The sequence below is a fragment of the Lonchura striata genome, chromosome 4 (assembly GCF_050655825.1).
Source record: "Lonchura striata isolate lonStrDom1 chromosome 4, ASM5065582v1, whole genome shotgun sequence".
NCBI lineage: Eukaryota > Metazoa > Chordata > Aves > Passeriformes > Estrildidae > Lonchura > Lonchura striata.
The window spans coordinates 3,312,941-3,340,633 of NC_140706.1; the positions used below are offsets into that span (position 1 = coordinate 3,312,941).

General features: G+C 45.3%; 1 protein-coding gene across 5 annotated transcripts in view; it reads left to right on the plus strand.

Moving 5' to 3' along the window:
* The window catches only part of SMOX (spermine oxidase), a 133,675-nt gene that overhangs the window by 40,927 nt on the left and 65,055 nt on the right, over positions 1 to 27,693 (plus strand). For all 5 annotated transcript variants that reach the window (XM_085577477.1, XM_085577476.1, XM_021535757.4 and 2 more), the window contains 3 exons: positions 2,216 to 2,915; positions 8,923 to 9,083; positions 10,422 to 12,871. In XM_085577477.1, coding sequence (XP_085433603.1) covers positions 2,216 to 2,915; positions 8,923 to 9,083; positions 10,422 to 10,559 — 999 coding nt within the window. In that variant the 3' untranslated portion in view covers positions 10,560 to 12,871. The remainder of the gene's footprint in view (positions 1 to 2,215; positions 2,916 to 8,922; positions 9,084 to 10,421; positions 12,872 to 27,693) is intronic.

Below are 27,693 nucleotides of genomic sequence, written 5' to 3' on the forward strand. Positions count from 1 at the left end.
ATGAGGCACTGCATTAAGCACTCCACGAGTAAAGTGTGTCAGTCATTTTTATTTCACTTAGAATGACTTAAAAGCTTCTGACATGAGGCAGGAGAGGCAAGCAGCACTTTGTCACGTGTTCACTGTTTTCAGGTGGGAAGCTAAACCAAAGAGGAATAAAGATCTAAAGAGTCTTCACAGGAGATTTGAGATAAAGCTGAAGTTTGAACCCTGGTGTCCTGAGCCTGATACCTCAGCATCCTCACCCAAAGCCTTTTATCACAGGGTGTCTCCACAGCTGCCATGTCAAGCTCAGTTATTTATTATGTAGCATCCATGCAGACAGGGTTAAGTCATTGGATAAAGCTCGGGGTTTCCTGGTGGTTTTTCCTGTGCTTGCTCCAGTCTGCCACGTTCAGAGCTGTTTCTGCAGGTCTTGCAAATCTCTTCTCATGCAAATACCTGAGAACAACAAAGCTTCCATACTTAAGACTATCAGATGACAGAGTGGGGATTAACCTGTCTTGGGTTAGAGTCTTGGTAGTTGCTTGTTTTTCCCCCCTGACGTTTTGCCTTCATGGTTGAAAGAGTCAAACAGCCACCAGTGTTTAACTTCATCATGAGGAGCGGGATGTCCTGCTGGAGCATCCAGGCAGGATGAGGATCCTGCTGTGTGCCATGAGTTTTGTGCTGTGTGACCCTGGGGGAGGTCTGGGAAGTGCTTGGGTAGGGTGGAACTACAGCACAGTCCCCACTGGAGTCATCAGGCAGTGCCCAGGACAGGGCAGGCACCTTTGGTCCCTGCAGGCACAGGAGCAGCCTGGGAGCTGCTGGTACATCCCTGACTCGTTTGCTTTGTCCCAGCACAGATTCCTGCCCTGCACCAGCCTGCTCCACAGGGATACTGTCTAGGCTTGTCAGGCTTCAAAGAACAGTCATTAAAGTGTGGAAAGGTCTGGAAAATAGGTCAAAGGACAAGGCAAGGAATTGTAATATTCCTTAAAATGCTTAGAGAATTACAGTGTGCGAGTGATTGTGACTCCGGTGATGTGAAGATTTTAGGATCACTGTGTCCCGTGTATCAGGATTATCATTAGAAGCTTATCACAAGACAGGCCAAACATCCTGCCTTTGTTCCAGGGATTGTTGGGAGCTACAGCTATGCTTAATACTCCTACAAACATTAACCAGCAGGTTAATGGATCTAAAGCTTTGGTAATCACATCAAACACACGTGGCTCACATCTTGGCATTTCCCTTTCCCGTCTCCTTCAGTTCCTCCTGAGCAGGGTCCTCTCACCTCTGGCAGATTGTTAGCTGGCTGATTGCTGACTGTTTGACAGCATGCTGAAAGCTGCAGACAGCAGAAAGAGCTGCCAGAAGTTTTTTGTGGCTCCTCGTGGGAATGTTTATTAGCATTGGAATGAGCATCTGATCAACACAGCTCCAGGTTCTGCTGTAGGAGCACCAGGCAGCAGGTCCCTGGCCACTACAGAGGGTTTTAAAGGATAGAAAACAGAACTTTAACCCAGAATTGTGCAGAAGCAAAGACATAGTGGAATTACAGGTTCACAGAATGGTTTGGGTTGGAAGGGACCTGAAGGACCATCCAGTTCCATCCTCTGCCATGGGCAGGGCACTTTCCACTATCCCAGGTTGCTCCAAGTCCTGTCCAACCTGGCTTTGAAAACACTTCCAGGGCTGTGGCAGCCACAGCTTCTCTGGGGGCAAGTTGTGCTGGGCCTTACCACCCTCACAAGGAAGAATTGATTCCTCATATCTAATTTAATTTGACTATCAGTTTAAAGCCGTAATTCTTTCTCCTGTCACTCCATGGCCTTGTCCAAAGTCCCTCTGCAGCTCTTTTGTAGCACCTTTAGCTACTGAAGGGTGTCAGGAGGTCTTGCCAGAGCTTTCTCTTCTCCAGCTGGACAGCCCCAGCTCTCAGTTTGTCTTCAGATCAGAGGGGCTCCAACCCTCTGCTCTCTGCACTCTGGATGATGCATCTCCAACTCTTTACCGTGACAAAATGGTTTCTCTGGTTGCAAGAAAGGCTGAGGGTTGATTTTTGTTCAGATCCTATGGCCAAGCACTTCTTTACTAGCAAAACTACTCTGGTTTCAGAGTGGAATTCAGCACTCCCATCTCATGCAGCTCCTCTGTGCCCTTGCAGAGCTGTGCTGTGTCTAAAGGAGTTGCTCTGTGGCAATGTTGCTTTTGTGTTGCTTTTCCTTAGGTAGAGAGTTGTGAGAGCAGCTCCCACAGCATGGATGAAGTCTCGCTGAGTGAATTTGGGGAATGGACCGAAATCCCTGGGGCTCATCACGTCATTCCTAGTGGTTTCATTAAAATCGTGGAGATTCTGGCCCGCTCCATTCCCAAGTCTGTCATTCAGCTCCGCAAGCCGGTCAAGTGCATCCACTGGAACCAGTCGGTCAGCAAGGAGATTGAGAGGGTGGCTGACCACAACAGTGACCTCCCTGAGGGGAACAAGGGCTCCAATGTCTTCGTAGAGTGCGAGGACTGTGAGTTCATCCCAGCTGACCACGTCATTGTGACCGTGTCCCTGGGAGTCTTGAAGAAGCGCCATGAGAGCCTGTTCCACCCCCGCCTGCCTGAGGAGAAGGTGATGGCCATTGAGAAACTGGGAATCAATACCACTGACAAGATCTTCCTGGAGTTTGAAGAACCTTTCTGGAGCTCTGAGTGCAACAGCATCCAGTTTGTCTGGGAGGACGAGGCGGAGAGCGAGAGCCTGACTTATCCTGAGGAGCTGTGGTACAAGAAGATCTGCAGCTTTGATGTGCTGTACCCACCCGAGAGGTACGGCCATGTCCTCAGTGGCTGGATCTGTGGAGAAGAGGCTTTGATTATGGAGAAGTGTGATGATGAAACTGTGGCAGAAACCTGCACCGAAATGCTGCGTAAATTTACAGGTCAGCCGTGCTCTGGTGGGAGAGGGAGCGTGGGGCTGGGGAATCAAATAACCACGAGGAAGGAAATGCTTTAAAGTAATTTTTAGTTCTTGGGCATTTTGTGTCCCTTTGAAATGTGTGTGTGCTTCCAGCATAGCTCCTGCTTGGGTGTGCCTGGGAGCTATTTATACAGAGGGGCTGATAAACCGGCTCAGGAAGTGATGGGCAGAAGTGCTGGAGGATTCCACATCCTCTGCTTTATTGAATCACAAATAACTCTTCAGCAGCTGGAGCTGTCAGGCTCTGAGGGCTGATCTCAGCTGTGGAGAGCAGCACAGCCCCTTCAGAAATTGAACCTGTTTAGATCAGCTGAGGTGTGGTTGAATCTGGCTTCCATTGAGTATCAGATCGATGGAAATAATCTCAAAGACCCAAATTTCAAACAATTCATTGATCTTGGGAGTTCCCATTTTCTGGGTGCGTCACTGAAACCTTCCTGGACTTCACAGATTTCATGTTTTGTGATCACACATCACTTTAAGGGCAGCAGTTGGACCAATGCAAATCTTAGGTGTATTACACTGAAAAAATCCAAATGAAACCACTTAAAGCAATAATACTTGGATGCTGGGCTTCAGCTTGTCCACAGTCACTTCTCTAGAGGTCACACACCTTCCCAGGAAAAGGAATTTTTGTATTTGAGAGTCTTTGACGTCTTCTGATGGGCGACACTGTGCAAGTGCAGGTGTAAGGTTGTAACACTGAAAGAAATAGTCGTGGACTTAAAATTTTGAAATAAGGGATTTGAATTTTTACAGAACTACATGCAGTTATAAGAGGAGCATCCTCCAAGATTAGATGTAGTTTATGCTATTTTAGAGATGGCTTCTGTGATTAAATGATTTATATCTTCCTGCTAGCTTGTGTTAGCCCAATCTCAGCACTCAGTGGGTTTCCAACCTTACCTCCTGTCCATGGAGCTCCAGCTAACTGGAGAAATTTGCCTTCACACGTGCAGCTTTCCCCTGTCCTTACTGACCATTTGCTAACAACAACATGGAGATCCAGAGTCACAGAATCACAGAATATCCTCAGTTGGAAGGGGCTCATCAGGATCATGGTGTCCAGCTGCTGGCCCTGCCCAGGACACTCCAACAATCCCTTTGTGCCTCAGAGCATTGTCCAAATGCTTCCTGAGCTCAGTCAGGCTTGGTGCTGTGACCATTCCTTGGGGAGCCTCTTCCAGCACCTCTGGGTGAAGAACTTTTTTCCTGAAAGGGCCCTGGAATCTGAGGACTTCTGCATAACTGACTACAGCCAAAAGAGGTTTTACCACTCTCTGCAGGAGCTGTAGGGTAGAGGCGCTGGATTGAAAAGCTCTGTTTCGGTGCCCAAGCCTGCATCCTTGTTTCAGCTGTGCCTCCTGAGCTGTTGGTGTTCAGGGGTGTTGGGTGTCCCCATGTGCTGTGTCACACCAGTCCCCGTGTGCCATCTTTTCCCTGCAGGGAACACAAGCTAAGCAGAGGCTCTTCTCTCACAGGCCAAGTTGTTGCAGTGCTGAATGTACAACCTTGTTTGTTGCAGCTTTTCTTGCTTAAGGCCTATTAAAAAAAAATCAAAAAAACAACCAAATCCCACTTCAGTTCATCCAGTGGGAATTTGGCTCTTTGGGTCTGTTGTAGTTTGGCATGTGGAAGTTTGCTCTCCATCTTTCTTCTTGGGCTTTTTCACATTTACTGTTTATGTGTGTTGGATGTTTTTCTCCTCCCAGCATGGAGATATGTGGCTCTGGGCCCTGGGTCTGTGCTGCAGTTGCTGTTCCAGCTGATGCTGCACCTGGTCACTGTCCATCAGGCTCTTCCACACAGCTAATCCCAGGTTATCTCTCCTTGGAGAATTCCAGACTGCATTTACCAGGGCCTTGCCCTGCAATGAGCATTTTGTGCATCAGCTGAGAAGTGGCCTTGCAGCTGCTCAAAACTGTGAGAGGAAAACCTGTTCTTGGAGCACCCATTACCCAACATGGCCTCTTCCACATTCTGCCCCCAGTCCCCTCGTTGGTAAAAAACCTTTTCGCAGCTCTTGCAGGATTCCCTGGCTGAGGGAGCTGGGTTTATCCTGTTTTCCTTGCTCCTGTTTCCCCTAGAGGTTCCCAGAAGGAGCAGTACCTCAGGGCTGACCTGGGCCAGGTGCCAGGCTGGCTGAAATAACAGAAGTGTGCTCAGCTCTCCTTGCACCTCCCTTCTTCCCTGCTGATCTGTTCCAGGGGGAGTGTGAGAGGAGATTAGACCATGATACACCTACAGCCTCTTCTGAGCACGGCTGCACTCCTCTGGTCCAGTTAGCACCACCAAACCCAGCTTTGAAAGCCTTTCCCACCACTCAAGTTCACACAGGTCAGCTAACTAGTCAGGAACCTAGTCCTGCCAGGATCCTGACCTCCGTGGAAAGCCTGGATCTTCCATAAGGCAGCTCAGATCTCCCACACGTCACCTGCTGCTCTGTGACATCTTCTGAAACAGCTTTTCTCTACTGAGTATAGAGGGAGCCTTCTATTCAGTAATGAAGCAGATACTTTCAGCCTTTTAATGTTCTCTTTGCCTTTTGTGGCGTTCATGTTCTGGGTATGAAATGCCCCACGCTCTTATTCTTCTGAGAAAGAATTCTTGCATTTCCAGCTAGGTTCCCATCTTTCACTGTGTTTTCCCAGTCTCTTGCTGGTGGTGGTCTTTCCTTTGGCTTCAGAGTATGTTATACCAGTTTTAGGTTAAATCCATTCTTTTAGGCTCACACTGAGAATCTCTCTGAGAATTGACCTTGAATTTTCCTCTCAGGTCGGCGTTGGGGATTATCTGGCTTTGCTGTGAAAAGCTCTGAAGATTGTTCTAACCCAAGAACCATCAGCAATTACTGCTTTTCATAACTGGATGGTGAAAAGCAGTGTCCTCCAAATCTGATTAAATTGAATACCTCAGAGCAGTTAGGAGCCTTGCTCTGCCTTCTTTGTTGGATAAGTTCCCAGAGTAGGAAGCCAGAGGCTCCCTGAAGGGATCACTGGAGCCTGGCAGGCTGCAGCTGGAGATGCCCTGAGTTTTCCTCCCTGTCCTCTATTTCTATGGAGGGGAACAGATTTGTTCTAGATTCTGCATCACATCTCCCAGTCCCGTGTGGGTGTCTGGGGTAGCCATTCTGGTGGTTGTAGTCACTGGTGTGGGGGCAGTACCACAGATCTCCCTTGGTGGAATCTTACATTCTGCCCTCAGGTAGGCAAATAAATTTGGGTGCCTAATTTTAGATTGGTGAGTTGATTTTATGGTAATTCAGTCAGCTCCATAACCAATAAACCTCTGTATCCACACCTCCCAGGAGCTGAAGAAAAATGGGATTGTGTGAGGCATGGGGAGTCGTCTTCCATAGCTTCAAAAGTGGAAATCTGTGGCATGAAGATATGTGCCTTCCTGTTTTAGTGAAGGCAAACATCCTTTCTTTAGCCATTTAATCTCTCTTTGGATGGTGGAAACTGAGAAGTTTCCACATCTGTGTTGTTACTTTTATCTGTAGACAAAGGCTGTTTACCCTGTTTAAAAGCAGAATGAGAAAGTCCAGTGAAGCATGTTCCTTAAAGGACTGTGGCTCTCAGTCTTTGTAGTTCCTGTCCTCAAGCAACAGCTCAGAATCAGAGCTTGTGCTACATGCTCCTGTCTGACCTTCAGCCAAAACCCCCCTCTGAGTCTCCTGATTTTCCTCTTAGAAACAGCTGCCTGCATGAAAAGGTACAGAATTGCAAGAGTGCAGGGGCACAGTTGCTGCACAGTGGACACTTGGGTCTTGCTAACGTGTTCTGGTGTGCTGGAGACTCCAGAAGGAGCTCATGGGAATGGATGTGGATATGGAAACATGCACCAGCTGTGGAAGAGGCTCCACCAGGCAGCTGCAGAGACTCCTTTTATTTGAAAACCCCTCGTGTGCTGTTTTTGTGCAGTGGGATGGGTGGCTGCCTTGGCCCTGCTTGGGGAGTGTTCTCTGACAGCTTCCGTGGTGTGTTCTCCTGGGCTTTCCCACAGCCCTCAAAAATAAAACACGATAACTTATTTCCTTGTCACATCTGAGAGCTCCCAGTTCTCAGACTCCCTTGGGCTTTCCACTTCCAGGCATTTCTGCTTTGAAGAGTCTTGCAGGAACATGTTTTAGAGGCTTTTGTTACGTAAAGCTGTTATTCCTGAAACAACATGGCTTTGTAGGATGTGTTTTGTTTGTGGGATATATTTATTTGCTAGTCTGTGCCATATTTTGATCTGGGGACTGGTTTTAAAGTGTTCACAGAGTACTCTGGGCAGGTCATCCTCTGCGTTTGTTCCAGCCCTTTATTCCATAGCTGTGGCTGACAGGATACTCCTGAAAGCAGAAGCTGAACCAGGACCTACTCTTGATTTTAAGGAATTGAAGGCACAGCTAAATAATAGTTTATGAAAGGTAAATAATGCAGTGCCTAACCAGTGTTTACATTTGAGTGTCTCCCTCTAAACTGGGATGAAGAAAGTAGGGGAATTTGGGTTGTCTCATGGCAGGCTGAACATCTTGAGTTGTCACAGAGCCAAGGTTTGAAGCAGGCATAGGATGTGAACATCTCAAAACTCCTACTTTTTGTGCTGACAATCTTCTGGAATCACAGAATTACTTAAGTTGGAAAAACTCCTTAAGACTGATCCCAACCATTCCTCCAGCACTGCCAAGGCCACCACTGCCACATGTCCCCAGATGCCACATGGCTTTTAAATCCCTCTGGGGGTGGTGACTCCACGTCTGTCCTGGGCAGCTGTGCCAGGGCTGGACAGCCCTTTCCATGAGGAATGGTTTGGGTTGGAAGGGGCCTTTATGATCATCCAGTCCCATTTCCCTTGCTGTGGAAGATTTACATAAACCCAAGTAGCTGAACCTTGCCTGGATATCTGATGTTCCCTCAAGGATGGATCTTGCCTCCTGCAGAGGGAATTTCTCTCCACTAGAATTCTCCATGTCCCCCTGTTCTCTCCTGCCATGCCAGACACGATCAGGGGACTCCAACAAAAGCAGTGACACTGAGAATGGTCCAAAACCAGCCTAGCAAGAGGATCTCCAAAGTGTCACTCTCCCTGCTTGTACCTGAGGCTCTTGTGCCACCAGCTGGTGGGCTGCAGTCCTGGATCTCGTGTTCTCCATCATCTTTGGGATGGGGACAGGCTGATGACCCTGTCGTGGGTGCATTCTTCACCTCTAGGTCCTACATCCTCTTAGCAGTGGAAATCCTACTTCCAGCCTCAAAAGCCTCCTTGCCATGCCTTGTTCATTAAATAAATAGAGTCTCCTGGATTTTTGCTTCATCTGGGGGACAACTATATGGGAAGCTGTTGGAATGAGTTAATACTGGTTTTGAGAACTTTCTGACAGGTTTTTCAGTGCCCCCACATAACAAAGGATTTGTCTTCTTTCCTCTTTGGAGGCACATCTCTCTCACAAGGTTCCCTAAACATCCAATTTAGACTTAAACCAATTAAATAATTGGTGTCCAGTGCTAAATTTTGGTGAGATCAATCACATGCTTGATTACCACCAGGCCCCCACTGCAAATGTGACCAGAAGATGCTTTGTATTTCCAAACCAGGTTGTGTCCAAGGCTCCCTGAAGCTCGCCAGTCTTTTAGGAACCTAAACATGTTAATGGTCCTTTGCAAAACAAATCACAGAATCATTTAAGTAGCAACCTGTGACCAATTCCTCACCTTTTCCAGCAGGCCAGGGCACTTACCAAGTGTTGTTCCTTGGACACCACCCAGGTGGGACTCTCCCACCTCCCTGGAAAATGGAACAGCTGAGATGAAAAGGGAAGCAATTTCTGTTATATAAAGAGTTAAAACTCAATAATGAAAGAGGAATCTGCTAGGATGGATGCTGAATAAATAAGATGATCCCTGTCACCCACACCTTGATCAGGCACTGCCCTCTTCCCTCTTGGACACGGTCTGACTTTTTGCCTTCCGCTTTCCACCCAGGGAATCCAAACATTCCGAAACCTCGCCGGATCCTGCGGTCCTCCTGGGGCAGCAATCCCTACTTCCGTGGATCCTACTCCTACACCCAGGTTGGGTCTAGTGGGGCTGACGTGGAGAAACTGGCAAAACCACTGCCTTATGCTGAGAGCTCCAAAACTCCTGTGAGTATGGCCCAGATGGGGCCTGGGGCAGTAAAACTGACAGGACACTGGGCAGCAGGTTTTTGGGGAGGGAGGTTTAAAGAGAAAATCCCTGTTTTGGCCTTCAATAGTTTGTTTCCCCCTGGTTTTTTTTTGTGTATTGTTTTTTGGTACAAGAGATGCCTCTATGTACAAATGATGTGTGTAGGATTTTACCTCTTTAACGTTTGGAATGCCAACATCTCAGGGATTTCCTCATCTCTCCCTGAATTTATCAAGAGCTGCTCATGTGTATGTGTTCATTTAATGACCATCAGCTCTATTGTCCAGTTCAGAATCCCTCAGGAAAGCACGTGCTAATTTGTTTTAAATATTATTATTTTGTGACCCTGCTAATGTCTAGGTCTGAATGTGTCAGGGGTGCATATTAGGAAATCTTTCTGTGCTGGCAGTACAGGATGAGGGAGGCCCAGTCCTTGGCAGGGGACGATGAATTTTATCCCCAGGCACTGCCGTGGCTTTCTGAATTTAGCAAGGAGAGCTGGAGCACACATGGAGGTGGTTACAGAGCTCACATTAAGCCAAACTCACCCCATCACTCAGGGCTATGTGTCCATCCAAAGGCTGATGAAAATGCAGCCTTCAAGCAGCTGCCCAGTCCATTTCCTCCACCACAGCCTGGCCCTGAAATAATTCTCTTCAGCGCAGAAATCTACTTAAGAAAACATAGTAGGAGCTTTAGGAATCTCTCTGTATAGTTCCCAGGGAGATCCTCCCAGAAATTCCTACCTGAAATCTGAGTTGCAGTTCTAGCAAGCACCTCACTATTGGTGTGAGAGATACAGTGCTGTGTCTCACCCTGTGGGTTTTGAGACATGGCTGTTACTCTTCTGAAAAGTTACTCTTCTGAAAGGTTTGAGACATGGCTGTTACTCTTCTGAAAAGTTACTCTTCTGAAAGGTTTGAGACATGGCTGTTACTCTTCTGAAGTTGCTGTCCAGAAGTATTCCCTTAATACCTAAAAGGATGAAGTGTAATTTAGGGGAGCAAAGGGAGGAGATGCAGGTTTGTTCAGGTTTTTGGAACTGGGATTTTGTGGTGCACCTTGTGGGGCTTTTGAGAACCAGCACTCCAAAACAGATTAAAACCTCTGGTCCCTGGAAGTCAAGGTTGGAGAGGCTTGGAGCCAGCTGGGCTAGAGGAAATGTCCTTGCCCATGGCAGGGGGTAGAACTGGATGATCTTTCAGGTCCTTTCCAACCCAAACCGTCCTGTGTGGGAGGGCACAGAAAGTTTGTGTCCTTTTAGCCTCCCAGCTGTAAGCTGTGCTGATCTGTGCCCCTTGTGCTGTGCCCTGCAGCCCATGCAGGTGATGTTTTCGGGGGAGGCCACTCACAGGAAGTATTACTCCACCACCCACGGTGCTGTGCTCTCGGGGCAGAGGGAGGCTGCTCGGCTCATCGAGATGTACCAGGACCTGCTGCAGTGCCCAGCCTGAGGGAGCCCTGCCTGGCCACCACCACCACCTCCCAAATCCTCCTGCAGGTGTGTGGAAGGGTTCTGTTTTATTTCGTTTGCAGTAGAACAGCCTTTTATCTTTTCTATTAAAAAAAAATAAAAAATAAAAAGCCCTAATTGTTAAAAATGTTAGTCATCAATAGCTTCATTTTCACGTGCTGTATTGTTAACAGGGAAGGGTGCTCCTTTTGGTCTGGTAAACTGTTTCTCTGTCATTTTAATTCTAATTTCACTTTTGGTGCCTATCATGTTGGTTTTATTTCTTTTTTCTTTCTGTATTGTAAGTGCCTTCTATACTAAAATAAATGTTGTAATAAAAAGACTGCGTGCTGTGGTACTTCCTGGACACTTCACTTGGTAACTTCCAGCTCTTTTATTTAATAATACAAAAATAGGATTTTTTCTCATCCTATAAAATTTAGAGTAGAAGGAAAACAGGTTGAAAATAGGTCAGAAACACATTACACAAATGGCGTTTGTGTGGAGATTTCCTCTGCCAGCAATACAATCCTGACCAAAAAGGGTCTGGTTAGGGCAGAGCTGACAGCACTGTGGTCAGTGTGGTCACTGCCCCAAGGCTGCCAGAGCTCATGGAGTGTTTGGACAACGCTCTCAGCACAGGGTGGGATTCTTGGGATGCCCTGTGCAGGATCAGGAGTGGGATTTGATGATTCTTGTTGGGTCCCTCCCAGCTCAGGGTATTGTTTTGTTGCCTTATGCTTTGTTTGTGTGTCCTCCAGTGTAACAGGAGCACTCCCCCCATCCAATTTCTTCATGCAAATTTCTTCAGGCAGCCCCTGGACTGTGCAGATGTGTGTCACTAAGTCCAGATGTTAGTGACTCCCAAGAGTTTGTCTGCATCATGTGGAAATTGCCTTCAGGAATGAGAAAAAGCTTTTTTTTTTTTTTTTTTTTTTAACTTCCTCAGAGAGATAAATCATGCTCTTCTTTAAAGTCAAGTGAACACAATGTAGCCATCAGCATAGTTTAAAGATATCTAAACAGTTTCCAAAAATAAAAGTTTTCAGGGTGAAGACCATGGGCGTTTAGCCACTGCTTTATCTCCCTGCATTCCATTTCTCCATCTGGCTGGCTGCTGGCCAGAGCTGCATGTGAGGAGTGAGGGATGTGTCTGCTCTGGCATCTGCTGCCCCATGTGAAGCCTCCCTTCCCTCTGTGTGTGTGTGGGGTGGGAGTTGTGTTGATAAATGAGTTACAGAGGGGAGGAAAAGGGACGGAGAGAGGGAAAAATCTCCCTCCAGAGGGTGAGTCAGTGCATCCCAAGATAAATGTCTGCAGAGGAGGCACCAGCTCTGTCTGCTTCTCTCCAAGCTCAGCTGAGCTGTGCTGCTGTGGTGTGGAGGTGGGATGCCTTCCTGGCTGGGAAGGATGGTGGTATGTTGAATTTATTGCTGTTTTTCTCCCATTTTATCTCTTTTCATGCTGTTACTGAGTTGGAGAAGGAGTCGGGCTGCGGGAGGAGAATGTAGCACACTTGATTGAAGAGAAATAAAAACTCTGTAAAGCAGCTTCAGTCACTCAGAGCTCAGCCTCAAGGAGTCAGAGTGATTTCCCAGCAGCCAGATCTGTTGCAAAGTGGAACCTGTGGAGAAAACCAAATCCTTTGGGCATGTCAGGCTGTGACACAGGAAAAAACAAGGAGTTGCTTTTTCTCTTCTGTGAAGAAATTTAGGAAGAAATCCTCAGTGAAAGGGTGGTCAGACACTGGAAGGGGCTGCCCAGGGAGGTGGTGGTGTCCCCATCCCTGGAGGTGTTCAAGGAACAATCAGTGCCCTGGTCTGGGTGACAAGGTGGGGATCAGTCAAAGGCTGGACATGATGACCTGGGATGTCTTTTCCAATCTAAATGAGTCTGTGATTCCTGTGGCTTCTTTAGCATGGGACATCCAAGGGAAGAAAGCTGCTGTGCTGGTGGTCAGAGTTTCAGAGCTCCTTTTTCTCTCTGTGCAGACAGAATGATGATGGTGTCTGGCCTTGCTGAGCAGGGCTCTGAGTCAGGCCAATCCCCCTCACTCCTCTGCTGCCATCACTCACCAGCAATCCAGCCTTTAAAGCGATGCTCATGTTCCAGAGACACTAAATTTAGCAGCTGTTTGCTAAGAGGTGTTTAAAATTAGCAGCAAAGGCCACCCTGAGCATGTGACAAGGAGAGGTGGTGTCACCACAGAGCTCTGTGACCCTCCACTCTGCTCTCCCTTCAAGACCTGTGGCATGTTTGTTCCAAGAGCTCAGTGATGAAGCTTGGTGGAAGGAAGATGAGGGTGCTGGGAAGGTAAGAGGCACCTAATGACTCTGAATTAATTAGGGATTGCTCCTCCTGGCTGGGAAGGACAGCAGGTGGGAAGAACAAGGTGCTGGCAGAGGTGGGGCTCCAAACTCCCCTGGGTGATGGTGCCATGGAGAAATGGGCATGGCTGTCCCCGGCTGTCCTTTTCCTGGGTGAGCCAGGAAAAATCAGCCACAAAATTTCATTAAGAAAATTATTAAGAAAAATTTCTTCATGCAAAGGGTTGTCCAGCCCTGGCACAGCTGCCCAGGGCAGTGGTGGTGTCCCTGTCCCTGGAGGGACTTCAAAGCCACGTGGATGTGGCACCTGGGGACGTGGTGCCACTTGTGGGAGGAATGGTTCAACTCAATGTCTCAGAATCTCCCAACCTAAACGATTCTGTAGTTCTGCTGCTTGAACTCGTAGCAAAAAAAATGCTTTAAAAAAGAATTTTTTTTTACAAAAGCTGAAGTGGATGCTCAGAGCCCCCATTGCACCAGGAGAGTGGTGGAATTACAGGGCAGGTCCTGGCTTCTGCCTTCACACCTCCCCTTGCCCAAATCCGCGGTGAGCAGAGACCCTCGTTAGTGTCACCGTGTGGCCAGTCCCAGAATCACGGAATTAAGGTTGGAAAAGAGCTCTAAACTCTCATCCAGCCTGGTTGTGGTTGTCCATGCACTGAGGGGACCATCCAAACTCTGCAGCAGCACATTTAAAGTCTCCAGCAGGATTTTCTGGCACAGGGCTGTGGATATTTGCAGAGTTCAGCCCTTTTCCCCTGACAGGATTGTCCCAGGATCCATACTGGGCTCTGAACTGTGAGAATGGGCACCAGCTAGGTTTTTCCAGAGGATTCTGATTATAAAATAGAATAAAGGATGGGGTTTAGTGCCCAGGGAACTCCCCTGTGCTGATTTATTTGCAAACACAGCCCCAGAAAAGGAGCAGAAAAGGAGACGGGGAGATTCTGAGACAAGCTCAGTGGAACAGCAGTGCTGGCAATGAGTGCAGGTGGGTAAAGGGATGGAAAAGCTGGGTTCTGGCTCTGCACTTGGAAGGGTTGGATATTTTCTCCTCCTGGAGTGGCCCCTGAGGTGAGACCACGGAGTTCTCGGTGGAACAGGGTCCGGAGCATCTTCTGCAAGCTGAGCACACCCCGGGAAAGGTGATTTTGTGCTGCCATCTCGTGGCACAATAGTCTCTAAAATTAGATATTCTCTAAAAGTAGAAAGAATCGGACACTTCCCAGGAAATACCTGTGAAGTGACACACGAGGATGTGAAGGAAGAGCAGTGGGAGCCCCGAGGGGTGAGCACAGATATCATCCTTTATCAGTGGGCTCTGTTTTTATTATCCTTTATCAGTGGGCTCTCCAGAGTGCCTGAGAAATCCCTGGAGGGTTGGCAGGAGCTGTGGAAGGTGGATGGAAGAAGCTGGATGATTTCCCACCTCTCAGAGCCCATGTGTGTGAGGCTTTGGCCACCTTGCAGCCCTCCTGTGTCACCCAGGGCTTGGTGTGTTGGGAATGTTGCTGGCTCAGGAGCCTCCCATCCCCCAGGGAATTTGGGTGTCCCTTTGAAGAAATAACTGATAAATCAGGTCCTGTGTGAGGGTCCAGCTGTGATGTGGTGGATATGGAGGGTTTCTCTGAGTTTTAGGGGTGTAGAGTCATGGAATGTTTTGAGTTGGGAAGGACCTTAGGGCTCATCTTGTTCCTGCCATAGGCAGGGACATCTTCTGTTGGAACCCTGGTTATTGAGAATTTGAGATTTTCTGTGCTGACAGGCACTGACCCCCAGGTGAACACTGCATTGACCTGAGGCTGTGGAGAAGCTTCCAAAATGGAATGATAGAACTGGGACTGTTGGTGTGGAGTTTGGATAGAAGTGTGCAATATCACAGGGTGGAAAACTTAAAGTTCAAGGTTTTAGAATATAGTAATATATATCTAAAGCAAAATGGAGGTTTTAAGGCCTTCTTCTTCACCTTCTTCTCCATGGGTTTGGGTGGTTTTGTGTAATTGGATAAAAAAGTCCACATTGTGGGCACGGGTGGTTGGTTATTGGGTTAAAATAATTTAGGTGTCATTTCTTAATTGGACAGTTTATCCTTAAAAGGCCTTGTAGAGAAAGTGATGGGGCTCCATTTTTAGTTTGTTAGAGTGAAGGGCTGCAGAACTCAGTGTTTGTGAGACTGTAACAGAGATAAGAACTAATAAATATTTGAGTCCAAACAACAAATACCGTCTCGCACGTTTAGTCCCTACCCCAGCAAAAAGAAGTTGACTCAACAACCTTCCACTGGACAAACCACAGGGGGCAAGAAACTGGTGTGAAACTTCTCCAAACCAAGGATTCTGGCAGCAGCTACAACCTGATCCAATGCAAAATCCCCTCCAAAATCCTTTTGTGAAGCACAGGGAGAGATTTCCCAACCCAGGTTATCCTGGTGGGTTCACAGCGGGTGGTTTGCTGTGAGTGCCTGGAAGATGAGTGACATGAGTGGGAGAAGAGCAAAAAAAAGGAAAAAAAAAAGAACAAAAAGGGGGAATTATGCTTGGAGAAGAAGGAACAGTGTTTATTTTCTCATGGGCAGTGTGGCCCTGGCCAGGGTGGCTGCCTGAGGGTCATTTGTTAGGCATTTGGCAACTGAGCACTGCCAAGAGAAAAGAGAGCAGCAGAGGCAGGGGCTGGAAAAGTTGATTTATAAGGAGAGAAATTAAAAATATAAAAATAGTGGAGCTAAATATGTCATGTTTGGCTGGGCAGGGGGTGAGGGCTGAGCTGGTAGATGCCAGGAACTGGGAGGGGATTTGGGATACTCGGGGGAGGATTTTTTGGCTGTTGTGGGTGATGTGGATGGGTGCAGATGCTGGCTTAGCCAGGAGATGGGAACAGGGATATACAGCGGGGCTGTGCTCCAAGTCACCAGCTGAGGGCTGCAAATCTCCAGGAAACTCTGGCAGAGGAACAGCAAAGCAAATCTTCCCTTCCTTGCCCTGCCTCGCTTCATTTGCAGCCCTGAATGTCCTTGCTTGCAGGTAACTCGCTTCAAAGTCCCAAGGGATGCTTCCTTCCTGCTTCAAAATCCAAATGGATGCTTCCTTCCTGACCTGGGGATGTTCAGAGCATCTTGGTGACACCTGGATGTGCTTGTGCTCATAAATACAAGTAGCAATCTCTGCTTGCTCCTGGTCCCACTCCTGTTCCCCGGGCCACTGGGTTGAATTTTTGTGATGACAACCATTGTGCTCCCGTGTGGTAGGAGCAAAAAATTCCTGCAAAAGGCAGGAATCATGGAATACCCTGAGCTGGGACACACAAGGATCATCCAGTCCAACTCCTGGCCCTGCACAGACACCCCAGCAATCCCACCCTGTCCCTGGGAGTGTTGTCCAAACTCTCCTGGAGCTCTGGCAGCCTCGGGGCTGTGCCCATTCCCTGGGCAGTACCCAGAACCCTCTGAGAGAAGAACCTTTTCCTAAAATCCAACCTAAACCTTTCCTGGGAGAGCTTCATGCCATTCCCTTGGGTTCTGTCACTGTCACTGTCACAGAGCAGAGATCAGAGCTGTCCCTGCACTGTCCCTCAGGAGTGGCTGCAGACCCCAGTGAGTGTCCCCTCAGTGTCCTCTTCTCCAGACTCCATCCAGTCCTTCCCTGTGGGAATCCAGAGCTTCCCTCTGGCTGCCCTGGGACCCTGGCAGGGGTCAGGAACCCCCCTGGACAGAGCCCCCAGAGACACTGGCTGTGATCTCTGGCCATGGAAAAGAGTTTTCAATCTTACGGGATGAATTACCAGCTCTGAGTGTTTGATATAAGTAATAATTAAGTGTGGCACGGGTGCAAAAGTAAAATTTTAGGATTCTAGATGAGGGGTTCAAAGGGGACAAGATGGAGGAAATTGGGTGTGTCTTGTCCTTTTTCTCCTTCTTCATGCCCTCCATGTCTCACTGTGGTGTTGGCATTTTTCTGTTGGTTCAGGCTGGGGACACACTGTCCAACGTGGGTGACAGATATTGGCACGTTATTGTAAATCCAGCCCAGGGAGTTTCTGGTATTTAATGTTTGTAACATCCCACTGAGGGCAGAGCCCCACACGCTGCCCTGCAGGACAGAGCTGGGCAGGGCAGCAGAACATGTGAGAGAGAAACAGAATAAACAACCTGGAAACCAGCACAGACCAATTATGGCTTCTGCTTTGGCAGCGGGGCAGAAAGACAGAGACTTTCTACAATCTGGGAATCATCAATACCTCGGATTCTGACACTTCCCTGCCACCTTCTCTCACCTGGCCCATTGCTTCCCCTTCCTTGCTCACTTGGGCATATCTGAACCTCCCTCACACGTCCATATATCTAAATCCACTCCTAATGTATATATACACTAATATTCTTTATCAGTTTTTAATGTAGAAATGTATTTTGATCTAAAACATAGACACATTTTAAGGATCATACGTAGAATTTGATGTAAAATTTCTATAGAATAAAATTTTAGTATAAGATTATTGTACACACACATATATATATACATGTATTATATGTAGGATTTGATGTAAAATTTTTATAGAATATATTAAAAATATATAAACATACATATAAATACACTCCTAATGTATATCTACACTCATATCCTTTATTTTTAATGTAGAAATATATTTTGATCTAAAATACAGACACATTTTAAGGATCATATGTAGAATTCTATGTAAAATATCTATGGAATAAAAATTTAATATAAGATTATTATATACACACACATATATATACATATATGTATTATATGTAGAATTTGATGTAAACTTTTTTTAGAATATATGAAAAATACATATATATATATAAATACACTCCTAATGTATATATACACTCATACTCTCTATCTATTTTTCATGTAGAAATATATTTTGATCTAAATATAGACACATTTTAAAGATCATATGTAGAATTCAATGTCAAATTTCTATAGAATAAAATTTTAATGTAAGATTATTATATACCCCAACATATACATAGATATATGCATTATATCTAGAAATTAATGTGAAATGTTACGAATCTATTAAAAATACATAAACACATATATAAATATACTCCTAATGTATATATATACTCATATTCTTTATTTTTAATGTAGAAATATATTTTGATCTAAAATATAGACACATTTTAAGGGTCATATGTAGAATTTGATGTAAAAATTCTATAGAATAAAATTTTAATATAAGATTATTATATACCCAAACATATACATACATATATGTATTATATGTAGAATTTGATGTAAAATTTTTATAGAATATATAAAAATATATAAATACACTCCTAATGTATATATACACTCATACTCTTTATCTATTTTTAATGTAGAAATATATTTTGATCTAAAATATAGACACATTTTAAGGCTCATATGTAGAATTTGATGTAAAATTTCTATAGAATAAATAAATTTTAATATAAGATTATTATGCCCACACATATTAAAAATATATCTATATTATAGATAAATATAAAAATAGATAAATATTTAAATATAAAAATAAATTTATAAGATAAATATATTTATATAAAAAGCTATATAAATATAAATGTATAAAATAAGTATATAAAAAGCTATATAAATATATATATAAAATAAGTACATAAAAAGCTATATAAATATAAGTATATAAAATAAGTATATTAAAATCGAAATATATAAATATATAAAAATATATAAAATATTAAAATATAAAAATATATAAATATATAAATACAAATACTAAAACATATAATATAAATAAATTATACATAATATATATATAATAAAATATAACTACATATAAATTATATATTAAAATATACAAATATACCAATATATAAATAGATAAATTACAAACATATCACTCCCAGAGCTCTCTTCAACTCAAGATTTTTAGGGAGTTTTTGTCTGTCACAATTGGATATCAGTACTAGATCAATATCCATATTTTTTAATAAATCACTTCACGTTCTTCTCGACTCCCCTCCAGTCAGCCTGGGCTGGGAAAGGTTTCCTTGTCCTGGAGGATTTGGGTCACCGTGGATGTGCCAATCCACTCTCCCTGTCCTCGCAGGGAACACAGGTGGGAGTTCCTCTGTGGGTGAGGGGAGAGAGAGCAAATGACACGGTAATTTAATTTGAATTTCCCTCTCAATTTGGATGGGTTTTTGGAAGAGAGCTCTCCAGAGGCAGGGGCTCTGGAGACAATGGCAGTCACATCAGCTGCTGGATGGAAATGCCACCAGGAAGAAATGCAATTTTTCACTGTTCTTGCTCCACATTTCAGCGAGAAATTTTCACTGAATCACAGAAGGGCTTGGGCTGGAAAGGACTTTAAAGCCCATCAAGTCCCATCCCGTGCCATGGCAGGGACATTTTCCACCAGCCCAGGTGGCTCCAACCCTGTCCAGCCTGGCCTTGGGCACTTCCAGGGATCCAGGGGCAGCCACAGCTTCTCTGGGCACCCTGTGCCAGGGAATAATTCCTTCCCAATCTCCCATCCATCCCTGCCCTCTGGCAGTGGAAGCCATTCCCTGTGTCCTGTCCCCCCATCCCTTGTCCCCAGTCCCTCTCCAGCCCTTTTGGAGCCCCTCAGGCACTGGAAGGGGTCTGAATTCTCCCTGGAGCCTCAGCTTCTCCAGCACAAAAAGTCCCACCGCTCTCCTTGGGGTCCAGATTACCTGGGCAGATTTTGAAGCTGTTTTGGCAGGACTTGATCAGCTTGCTAAGAAAAGGAAGGAAGGACTGGGATATGAGGAATGCTGCATTTATAATCAAAAAGCTTTGAGATGAGATTGGGAATTGAGAGAGATTGGCATCCCTCTTTAAACATATTCTGAGGAAATTAGTTTGAAATGGTATTTAAAACCAGGATAAGGAGGTTTCAGGGAGACATCTCGCAACAGGAGAGCACAGACCCAACAGAGCAGAGGAGAGAGGTCTCACAGAGGGATTAGGACTCAAGGACTGCATCAGGAAAGGGGTGGATGGGGGAGACTTGGAGGACATCGTGCCTTTGGATGCCCAGGAGGTCTTTAAGAAGGTCTAAAGAGCTTCCCAGGGGAGAAAAAGGCCAAAGGGTGAGTGGGAAACTATTGTGGTTGTTTAAGGTGTCCTGGGAGAAGGGAAATGGAGAATGAAATGGTCACTTGTGGCAGAAGGTCCCAGCTCAGGGGTCAGTCTCAGGTGTGCTGTGCTGGTAAATGGCTGATCCATGGCTGGAAAATAGAGGTCAATGAGCCTCCTGATGACCTAGAGTTAATTTGGGTAGGAAAGCAAGGAGGAACCTCAGAGACACATAAACAAGCCTGGGGAAGCAGCATCACCAGAGCAGAGGGAATCAGGGACTGATAAAATGCAAATTAACACGGAGGAGAAACCAAGAAAATCCTGAGCTGGCCAGAGTTCACATCTGACCTCTGTGGAGAGTGGCACCTCTGCATCACAGCTCAACACAAGCCTCTTTTTCCTCTGTAACTGCAGTCATGAAAGCAAAAAAAACCAGAGCAGTTTATGAATACTGAGTGCTGCCTAATACTGACGGCACCCTCTCATAAAAATCAATGTGTTGTCCTCAAAAAAGTGACATCAGGGTCACTCAGCTTTTGGCAACTGGGATCCAGAGCCTTGAGACAACTGAGCCATGGGGAGACTGGAAAACACTTGAACTGCCTGCACCACGAGTGAGGGGTTAATTTGCAAAAGAACATGGAATAATTCAGGCTGATGGATGTCTTGGGATGGAGCAGATCACAGGAGTGCTGGGACTTGTTTTCCTGAAGATCCAAAAGGAAACCAGAGCCTGGGGTTAGGTTACCTGGCCAGCAAGCACAGCAGGGAGCCTGAGCTGTCTTCCTGCAGTGCCACCAAGGGAGAATCATTCAGCTGGGAAAAGACCTCTCAGATCATCAGCCCAACCACCGACCCAGCCTTGCCAAGGCCACCAGTGACCCAGAGAATTCTGTAATCATGCAATGCTTGGGTTGGAAGAGATCTTAAATCTCATCTCATTCCACCCCCTGCCTTGGGCAGGAACATCTTCTACTAGCCCAGGTTGCTCCAAACCCTGTCCAGCCTGGCCTTGGGCATTTCCAGGGATGCAGGGCCAGCCACAGCTTCTCTGGGCACCCTGTGCCAGGACCTCACAAGCCTCACAGGGAACATTTTTTTCTTAATATCTAATGTAATTCTCTCCTCTTTTACTTTTAAACCATCCCTGTTGTCCTACCACTATCTGCCTGTTTAAAAAGCTTCTCTTTTTCCACAAGCTGCCTTTAACTACTTCCAGTAATGCAGTTTTGTAAATGCAGGCAAACCCAATGGGAAGAAATTACAATGTCTGACTCAATTCAGAAGGCTGAATTATTTCTTTATTATAACTATGCTAAAATACATTAATATGTTATATAAAAGGAGGTTACTAAAACTACATACTACTTTCTCTGAGTCTAACACAACTCGTACCCCTCTCTGAGAGCCCAGCCCTAGGTGGGTTGGATTGGCCATCAGCTCAAACAATCCTCACCAGAATCCAACCAAGCATTCACCCCAAGTAAACAATCCTCCAAACACATTCCACATAGGAAAAACAAGGAGCAGAAATAGAAATTGTTTTCTCTTTCATTTCTCTCTGTGCACCTCTATGAAAAATCCTGAGAGGGAGAGAAATGTGCTTGCCACAATGCAGCACCTCCTGGTCCATGGAATGACAGTCCCTGCTCCTCTGCTTCCATTGTTAAACAATAGTATTTTTCTTTTTTTGATTTCACATCCCTTCCTGCCAGTGGCTGTCATCTCAAAATGCCAGGGGGACATGGGGTGGTGGCTGTTTGCTTTTGAGAGCCACAAGTGCTGCTGCTCTGACCAAACACAAGCTTTAGATGCTTGATCACAGCACTGGCCCTTTTCCAGGCAGTCAAAACCCCTGGTAGCATCAGCCATATGAAACATTTGGCAGCTTCTCTGCATAGTTTGAATCATTCATGGAAGAGCAAAGATATTCTTTGCTGGATTTTTTTTTCCTGACATAGGCAGTTTCTGGTGAATCTGCTCTCAATTTTGTCCCTTCACATGTGATTATTCAGCTTTCTTCACTGATGGCTTTGGGCAGGGAGCTGGACTCGATGATCCTCCTGGATCCCTTCCAAGTGGAGACATTCCGTGGTTCTGTGTGGGATGCAATCAAAATGTTGAATTCCCTCTCATGTACCTGTCAGGGAACTGGCCCCTCCAGGGTGTCTCTGGTTTAGTCTGGTGGGGTTTTGGGATGTCCATGTCACATCAGCTCTCCAGCAGGTCCTTCAGTGCCAGGAAATACAAGATCTCTTTACAATCCTTGGCTCTGCTTTGTCCTCTGGCCTCACTCCACCTCAGTGCCAGGGCAAGAGCCAAGGTGCTCGTGGAGTTCTGGATGCAAGGAGACCCCAAATCATGAAAACATTTTAATGATTTCTAGGTTGTTAGTGGAGGAGTGGAGGAGGGATGGTGGCCTGGAGCAGATCTTGCTTATTGTGGAGGTGAGAGATAAATTGGATGCTGGGGAAGAAATTTGGGAGTGGGAGATTTTCCCAATCCCTGCATGAATGGAGAGCAATCTGAGCACCAGCAAGGTTTTGAAAGGAGGTAGAGAGAAAAGGAAAGGTGCTGGTGTGCCTCAAACCTCCTAATTAAAGACCTGAGCCACAGCTGAGAGACACAAAACTTTGGGAGAGATCAGGATCAGTGAGCTCTGATGCTCACAGCCAACCCTCCCAGAGATCAGAACAGCTGACAGATTTTTATTTATTTCCTTTGGAGCTGATTTTTCTGCAGCTGAGTGCTGCATTTTGGGCCTCTATTGAGCTGCAACTCTCTTAGATCAGAGCCCTCCAGCAACTGGAGCCACTTTCAGCTCAGAGTCATTAAGGAGGAGGATAAAGACATGAAAAATGAAATTGTGCACCTCATCAGTGAGAGTCAATTGGTGCCACATCACCAGCCCCGGGTGACCAGGGACAAGGGTGATGTGATGGAAGTGTGGTCCCTGTGTGAGCCAACCTCTGTCTTTACACACCTGAGCACATATTGCTGCTTGCTTTGCATGAAAACCACACCTTCAAGAGAGAAAACAAGGAAGAATTTATAGAAAACAAAACAAAAAAAAAAGAGAGAAAAAATAAATTTTCTTTCTGAGTAACTGTGTATGTATATAGAGGATATGGAAGTGCTTTTAGCATAAACATCAATTACAATAAATAAGACCATTTTTCACATCACTGGGGAGGCGGTGAGGATGTATTAGCATAAAAGTGACTCAGCCTCTAAGTCTAGATGCTTCTGAGTGCACCACATTTATTTTCCACTTTCAATGGCAAATTTCACTTCCAGTCATCAGCATTTTTTTCCTAGCTGATGATATTTACTCACTTTTTTTTTTTGGTTGTTTTTCTGGAGAAAGCGAGAAAAATCCAGCCGAGGGATGCATTTTTGGTTAACTTTCTCTGTTTCCTGGGTAAATGCTCTTTGTGCCATCAGATGGCTCCCAGACCCTGCTGAGGTTGGAAATGTGAGCTTGATGTCACCCAGGTGGGGTGTCCTGGAGAGGGGAGTCACAAGCAGCTCCCGCTGTGCTCCATGGACTCCTCTCCTCTCTCCTGGCACCCAGCATAAATACTGAGACTCAAACATAAATCCTGGGATATCAGGGTGGGGGGGTCTTTCCCTTGGAAGCACATCACTTGACCTTGGTGCCCTTTCAGCTTCTGACCCTTCTGATGATGGGAAAGATGGAACAAAAAAGCTCAGACCAGCCAGGGCAAATTTGGGTGATGAAAACTTAGGTCATCCCTGATTCATGAGCACCGCCGGGGTGCAGGGTGTGCCGATCTCCAGAGCACATCTGAAATGAAACAACAGGGACTGCATTCTGCCCCTGATTGCAAACAAATCAAAACCAGCCGGGGAGAAGAGCACTTTTACTTTTTTTTTTTTTTTTTTTTTTTTTTTTTTTTTGTTATCTTTTTAATATCCTGGATGGCAGCCAGTGTTTCTCAATGAAGTATCTTTAAAATTGTGCCCAGCCAAGTCTGGCTGTTGGAGGAGTGTACGAACAGCTGCTCCGAGGCCTGATAAGAGCTGCTGCTTCTGAGGCTCTTCAGAGCCTCTAATCTGTTTTTTTCTCTCCAGGAGAAAATGTAAAGCTCTTCCCTCTGCACCTCATGGAAGGAGGGATGGTATTTCACACCGTAGCCTCAGAGAAGTTTCATTCCAGACAAGTGGTGGCCTACAGAAAAACCCATCTCCTAAAGCTGGAGGCCTCACACAGATGGGATCTATTTTCCAAAGGATCGTAGCACTGAGGAATTCATGACATTGGAGGTGTCTAATTCAGTCCTTTGCTCAACTCTGGGCCAATATCAAGTTGCCCAGGGTCTTGTTCTGGGTAGTTTCAGGTATCTCCAAGGTGTAGCTGCACAGCCCTTCTGGATCCCTGGCCCAGGGCTGCACTGGACTCACAGGACATACATTTTATTTGTTTATTTGGAATTCCCCTTGTTGGATGTTGATCCCATCACCTCTGAGTGCCTCAGGCTCTGTATTCTCTGCACCCCCACTGTAGCAGTGCAGCAGATATCCACCTAAAACCTTCTTTTCTGTGGGGTGGATGAACCCAGCTCCCTCAGCATCTCCAAACTCCTGACCACCACTGTGGCCTCTGGTCTCCCTTGTCCAGGTCGCCTTGCAGGGCAGCCTGGCCTTCCAGGAAATCCTTATCCAAAAATGTCTTTATTCCTAAGAAATCTCCTGGATTTCTCCTGGATCTGCTGATCTCCAGGATGGAAGCCCTGGATAGGGAAGCATAATACTGCTTTAACTTTGTTTTTTCATTGATTAATTATTTATGGCCTATGCAATCGCTAAGGTCCTTTTTATTTCTCTTTCATTTTTTGTCCCCTTTTCTTTTCAGCTCACGCTGATATTCTGGCTGCTCTGTTTGATCTGAGACTCTCAAAGTAAGAGGCTCACCCAGATCCTCTTTCAACCTGTCTCAGAATGAGCTCCAGAGCTGGGAGCCTTTTCCTCCTTTTGTTCTGCACTCGGCCAAGAGATTCCAATTTCATTTGAAGATATTTCATAATCCTTTTTCAGTTATTTTGATACTTTATCCCTCCATTAGATATTATCTCTTCTAGAAACCTGGGATTTGGAATATTTTTAAGCTGTGTTAAATATTTCTAACCCAATTCAATTATGGATTTTGGTTGGGTTTTTTCCTATTTACTTAAATTATTAAAAGATATAAACTAATTTTGAGTTGTGTATGTTCATGTCTATCATTCTGTTCTGTTCATGTCTGTTCATTCTGTCTGCCCATAACTTTTTTTTCCCATGTTGCTAGTGATATTTTCAGAAATACATTGACACAAACATTTTCTTGCTTAAAATAAATAAACAAACAAATTCTTTTACTTTGCCTTTGCCTGTCACATTGGATTTTGCTATTAAACTACCCATTGCACCCATGGAAAAAAGTATTTGATTTTGAGAAGATGGAATGTGAGATTTACTGTACTCAGTAGCCATCTGCTGATGGCCTTTGAAAAACCTCTCTTGTGATATTATTTCCTCTCTATTACCTATTCCTCTTCCACTTTTCTTTCCCATATAATCAATATTGACTTCCTTTATAAAGGTTTATTTGTATTTACACCCTTGTTTCTACATTCAGCAGTTTATCCTAAAAAAGTTCCCCTCCCTCTAAGCTATCACGGGATAAAGTAAAAGGTGGAATAAAGATTCAATAACAGGTGGAATAAACAGAGAAGAAGAAAAAAAGTATTATTAAAGTAATTTCTGACGCTGGACAAAGTTTATTAGGTCTCACAATTGTTGCTGTATTCCATAAAGACCTGGGGAAAAGCGTGAATAATGAAGTTTGGTGACAATCCTTGGTTATTCAGGGCAGATAAAGCTAATGCTAATTGTGAATATTTGTGTGAGAGATGTCTCCTCATTGGATCAGCAGGTGGTGAATTCAATGCTGAGGTGGTCGTGCACTCAGGAGAAGGCAGCAGCACCCAGGGAAGGGCTGCTGGAATGGGAACCTCATCTCTGTGGTCAGGAAAGCCAAAAAAAATCATAGGGATTGCTTGGAAAGGAGTTGTGAATAAAGAAAAATATCATTGTTCCATGTGCATGATGATGTTACGAATGTAATAACATCCCTGGAGGAGCTGCTGCTGAAATAGTCAGGTTATCTTTGGCCACTTATTCCTAAAAAGGAGGGAACAGACCTAGAAAAGGTCAAGGGAAGGAGGGAATCGAGAGGTCTGGAAAAATCTCCTGTTCAGATAGGCTGGGATCTGCATCCCTGGAAGTGTTCCAGGCCAGGCTGGACAGGGCTTGGAGCAACCTGGGACAGGGAAAGATGTCCCTGTCCATGGCAGAGGGGTGGAATTCAATGATTTTTAAGGTCCCTCCCAACACAAATAATTTTGGGATTCTGGGACAGGATTCCTTCATTGGAAAAGGGATGGTGAGGCTGGACACGATGGTTTATAATTTGTGAATTAATTAATAAACATCCACAGACAGCAGATAGGAAGCAGTTGTTGCCACAGGATAGCTTTGATCCTGAAAGTAGATGTGGGATGAAAAAGAAATTACAAATATCCAGTGATTTGAGGCCCATTGGTGACCCATTTTTTGCATGTCCTGAGTGTCAAAATCCAATTCCTTGGTTTAAAGAGAGGTTGGAGTGAGAGAGACCTCTCAGGCTGTCAGTCAGGTTCTTCTCTCTGCTAATAAATCCCTCCAAAATAAATACCTAAGTGAAAAGGGTAAAAAAAAAAAAAATTAACTGATGTGGCCAATACACAGCAGCAAAAATAGCTGAGGGGGCCCTTGGTAGAAAAATGTAATGCAAAGGGAATGGGTGCTAAAAATTATGTAAAAATTAAGTAAATTGGTGGAAAAGGGGAGGAGAGGAGAGGAGAGGAGAGGAGGAGAGGAGAGGAGAGGAGAGGAGAGGAGAGGAGAGGAGAGGAGAGGAGAGGAGAGGAGAGGAGAGGAGAGGAGAGGAGAGGAGAGGAGAGGAGAGGAGAGGAGAGGAGAGGAGAGGAGAGGAGAGGAGAGGAGAGGAGAGGAGAGGAGAGGAGAGGAGAGGAGAGGAGAGGAGAGGAGAGGAATCCTTACCTTTCTCTTCAGGTTCGTTTGGGCCAGTGGCAGATGCCTCAGCACATCATTTTCTCATTTGCAAAACAGGTGCAATCTCTAGATAATACTTTAAGCTCAGCAGGACTTGCCAAGTCAGGCAGAAAAACTTTTATTTTTAAGGGCAGACAGCATATTTTGTTATTTGAGCCTGACCTCCTGTATAAACAGGGCAAGAGAACAAATTTTTACATTAAACCCATTACTTTTCCCTCAACCAGACCATGCATTGCAAAATAATTCTCTTTTCTCCCAAGTTTTGCATTTCGACCCCCCTGCCCTCACATTTTTGAGAAGATTTGCTCTGTTTGTTAATAACTCCCTGTGCTCGTTTAGCTTTTAATTTTAATTTAATTTTAATTTTTAAAATTTTCATCTTCCTGCCACTGGATTTTCTATTCCTTTGCCTGCTGAATGACAGAATCCTGCTTCCCAAGAGGCTGGGATCAGTAGGAGCCTGTGAGACTCTCAGGAACTGCACTTTGCCAGAGCAAAGATGATAATTTAGGGGCTGATTGGACAAAGTGGAGACTGGGAACCAAAGTTAAATCACGTCTCCTGGTACATTAATCAGCAGGGGTGTGTTTATTCCTTTTCACAGGCAAATTGTTGGCAC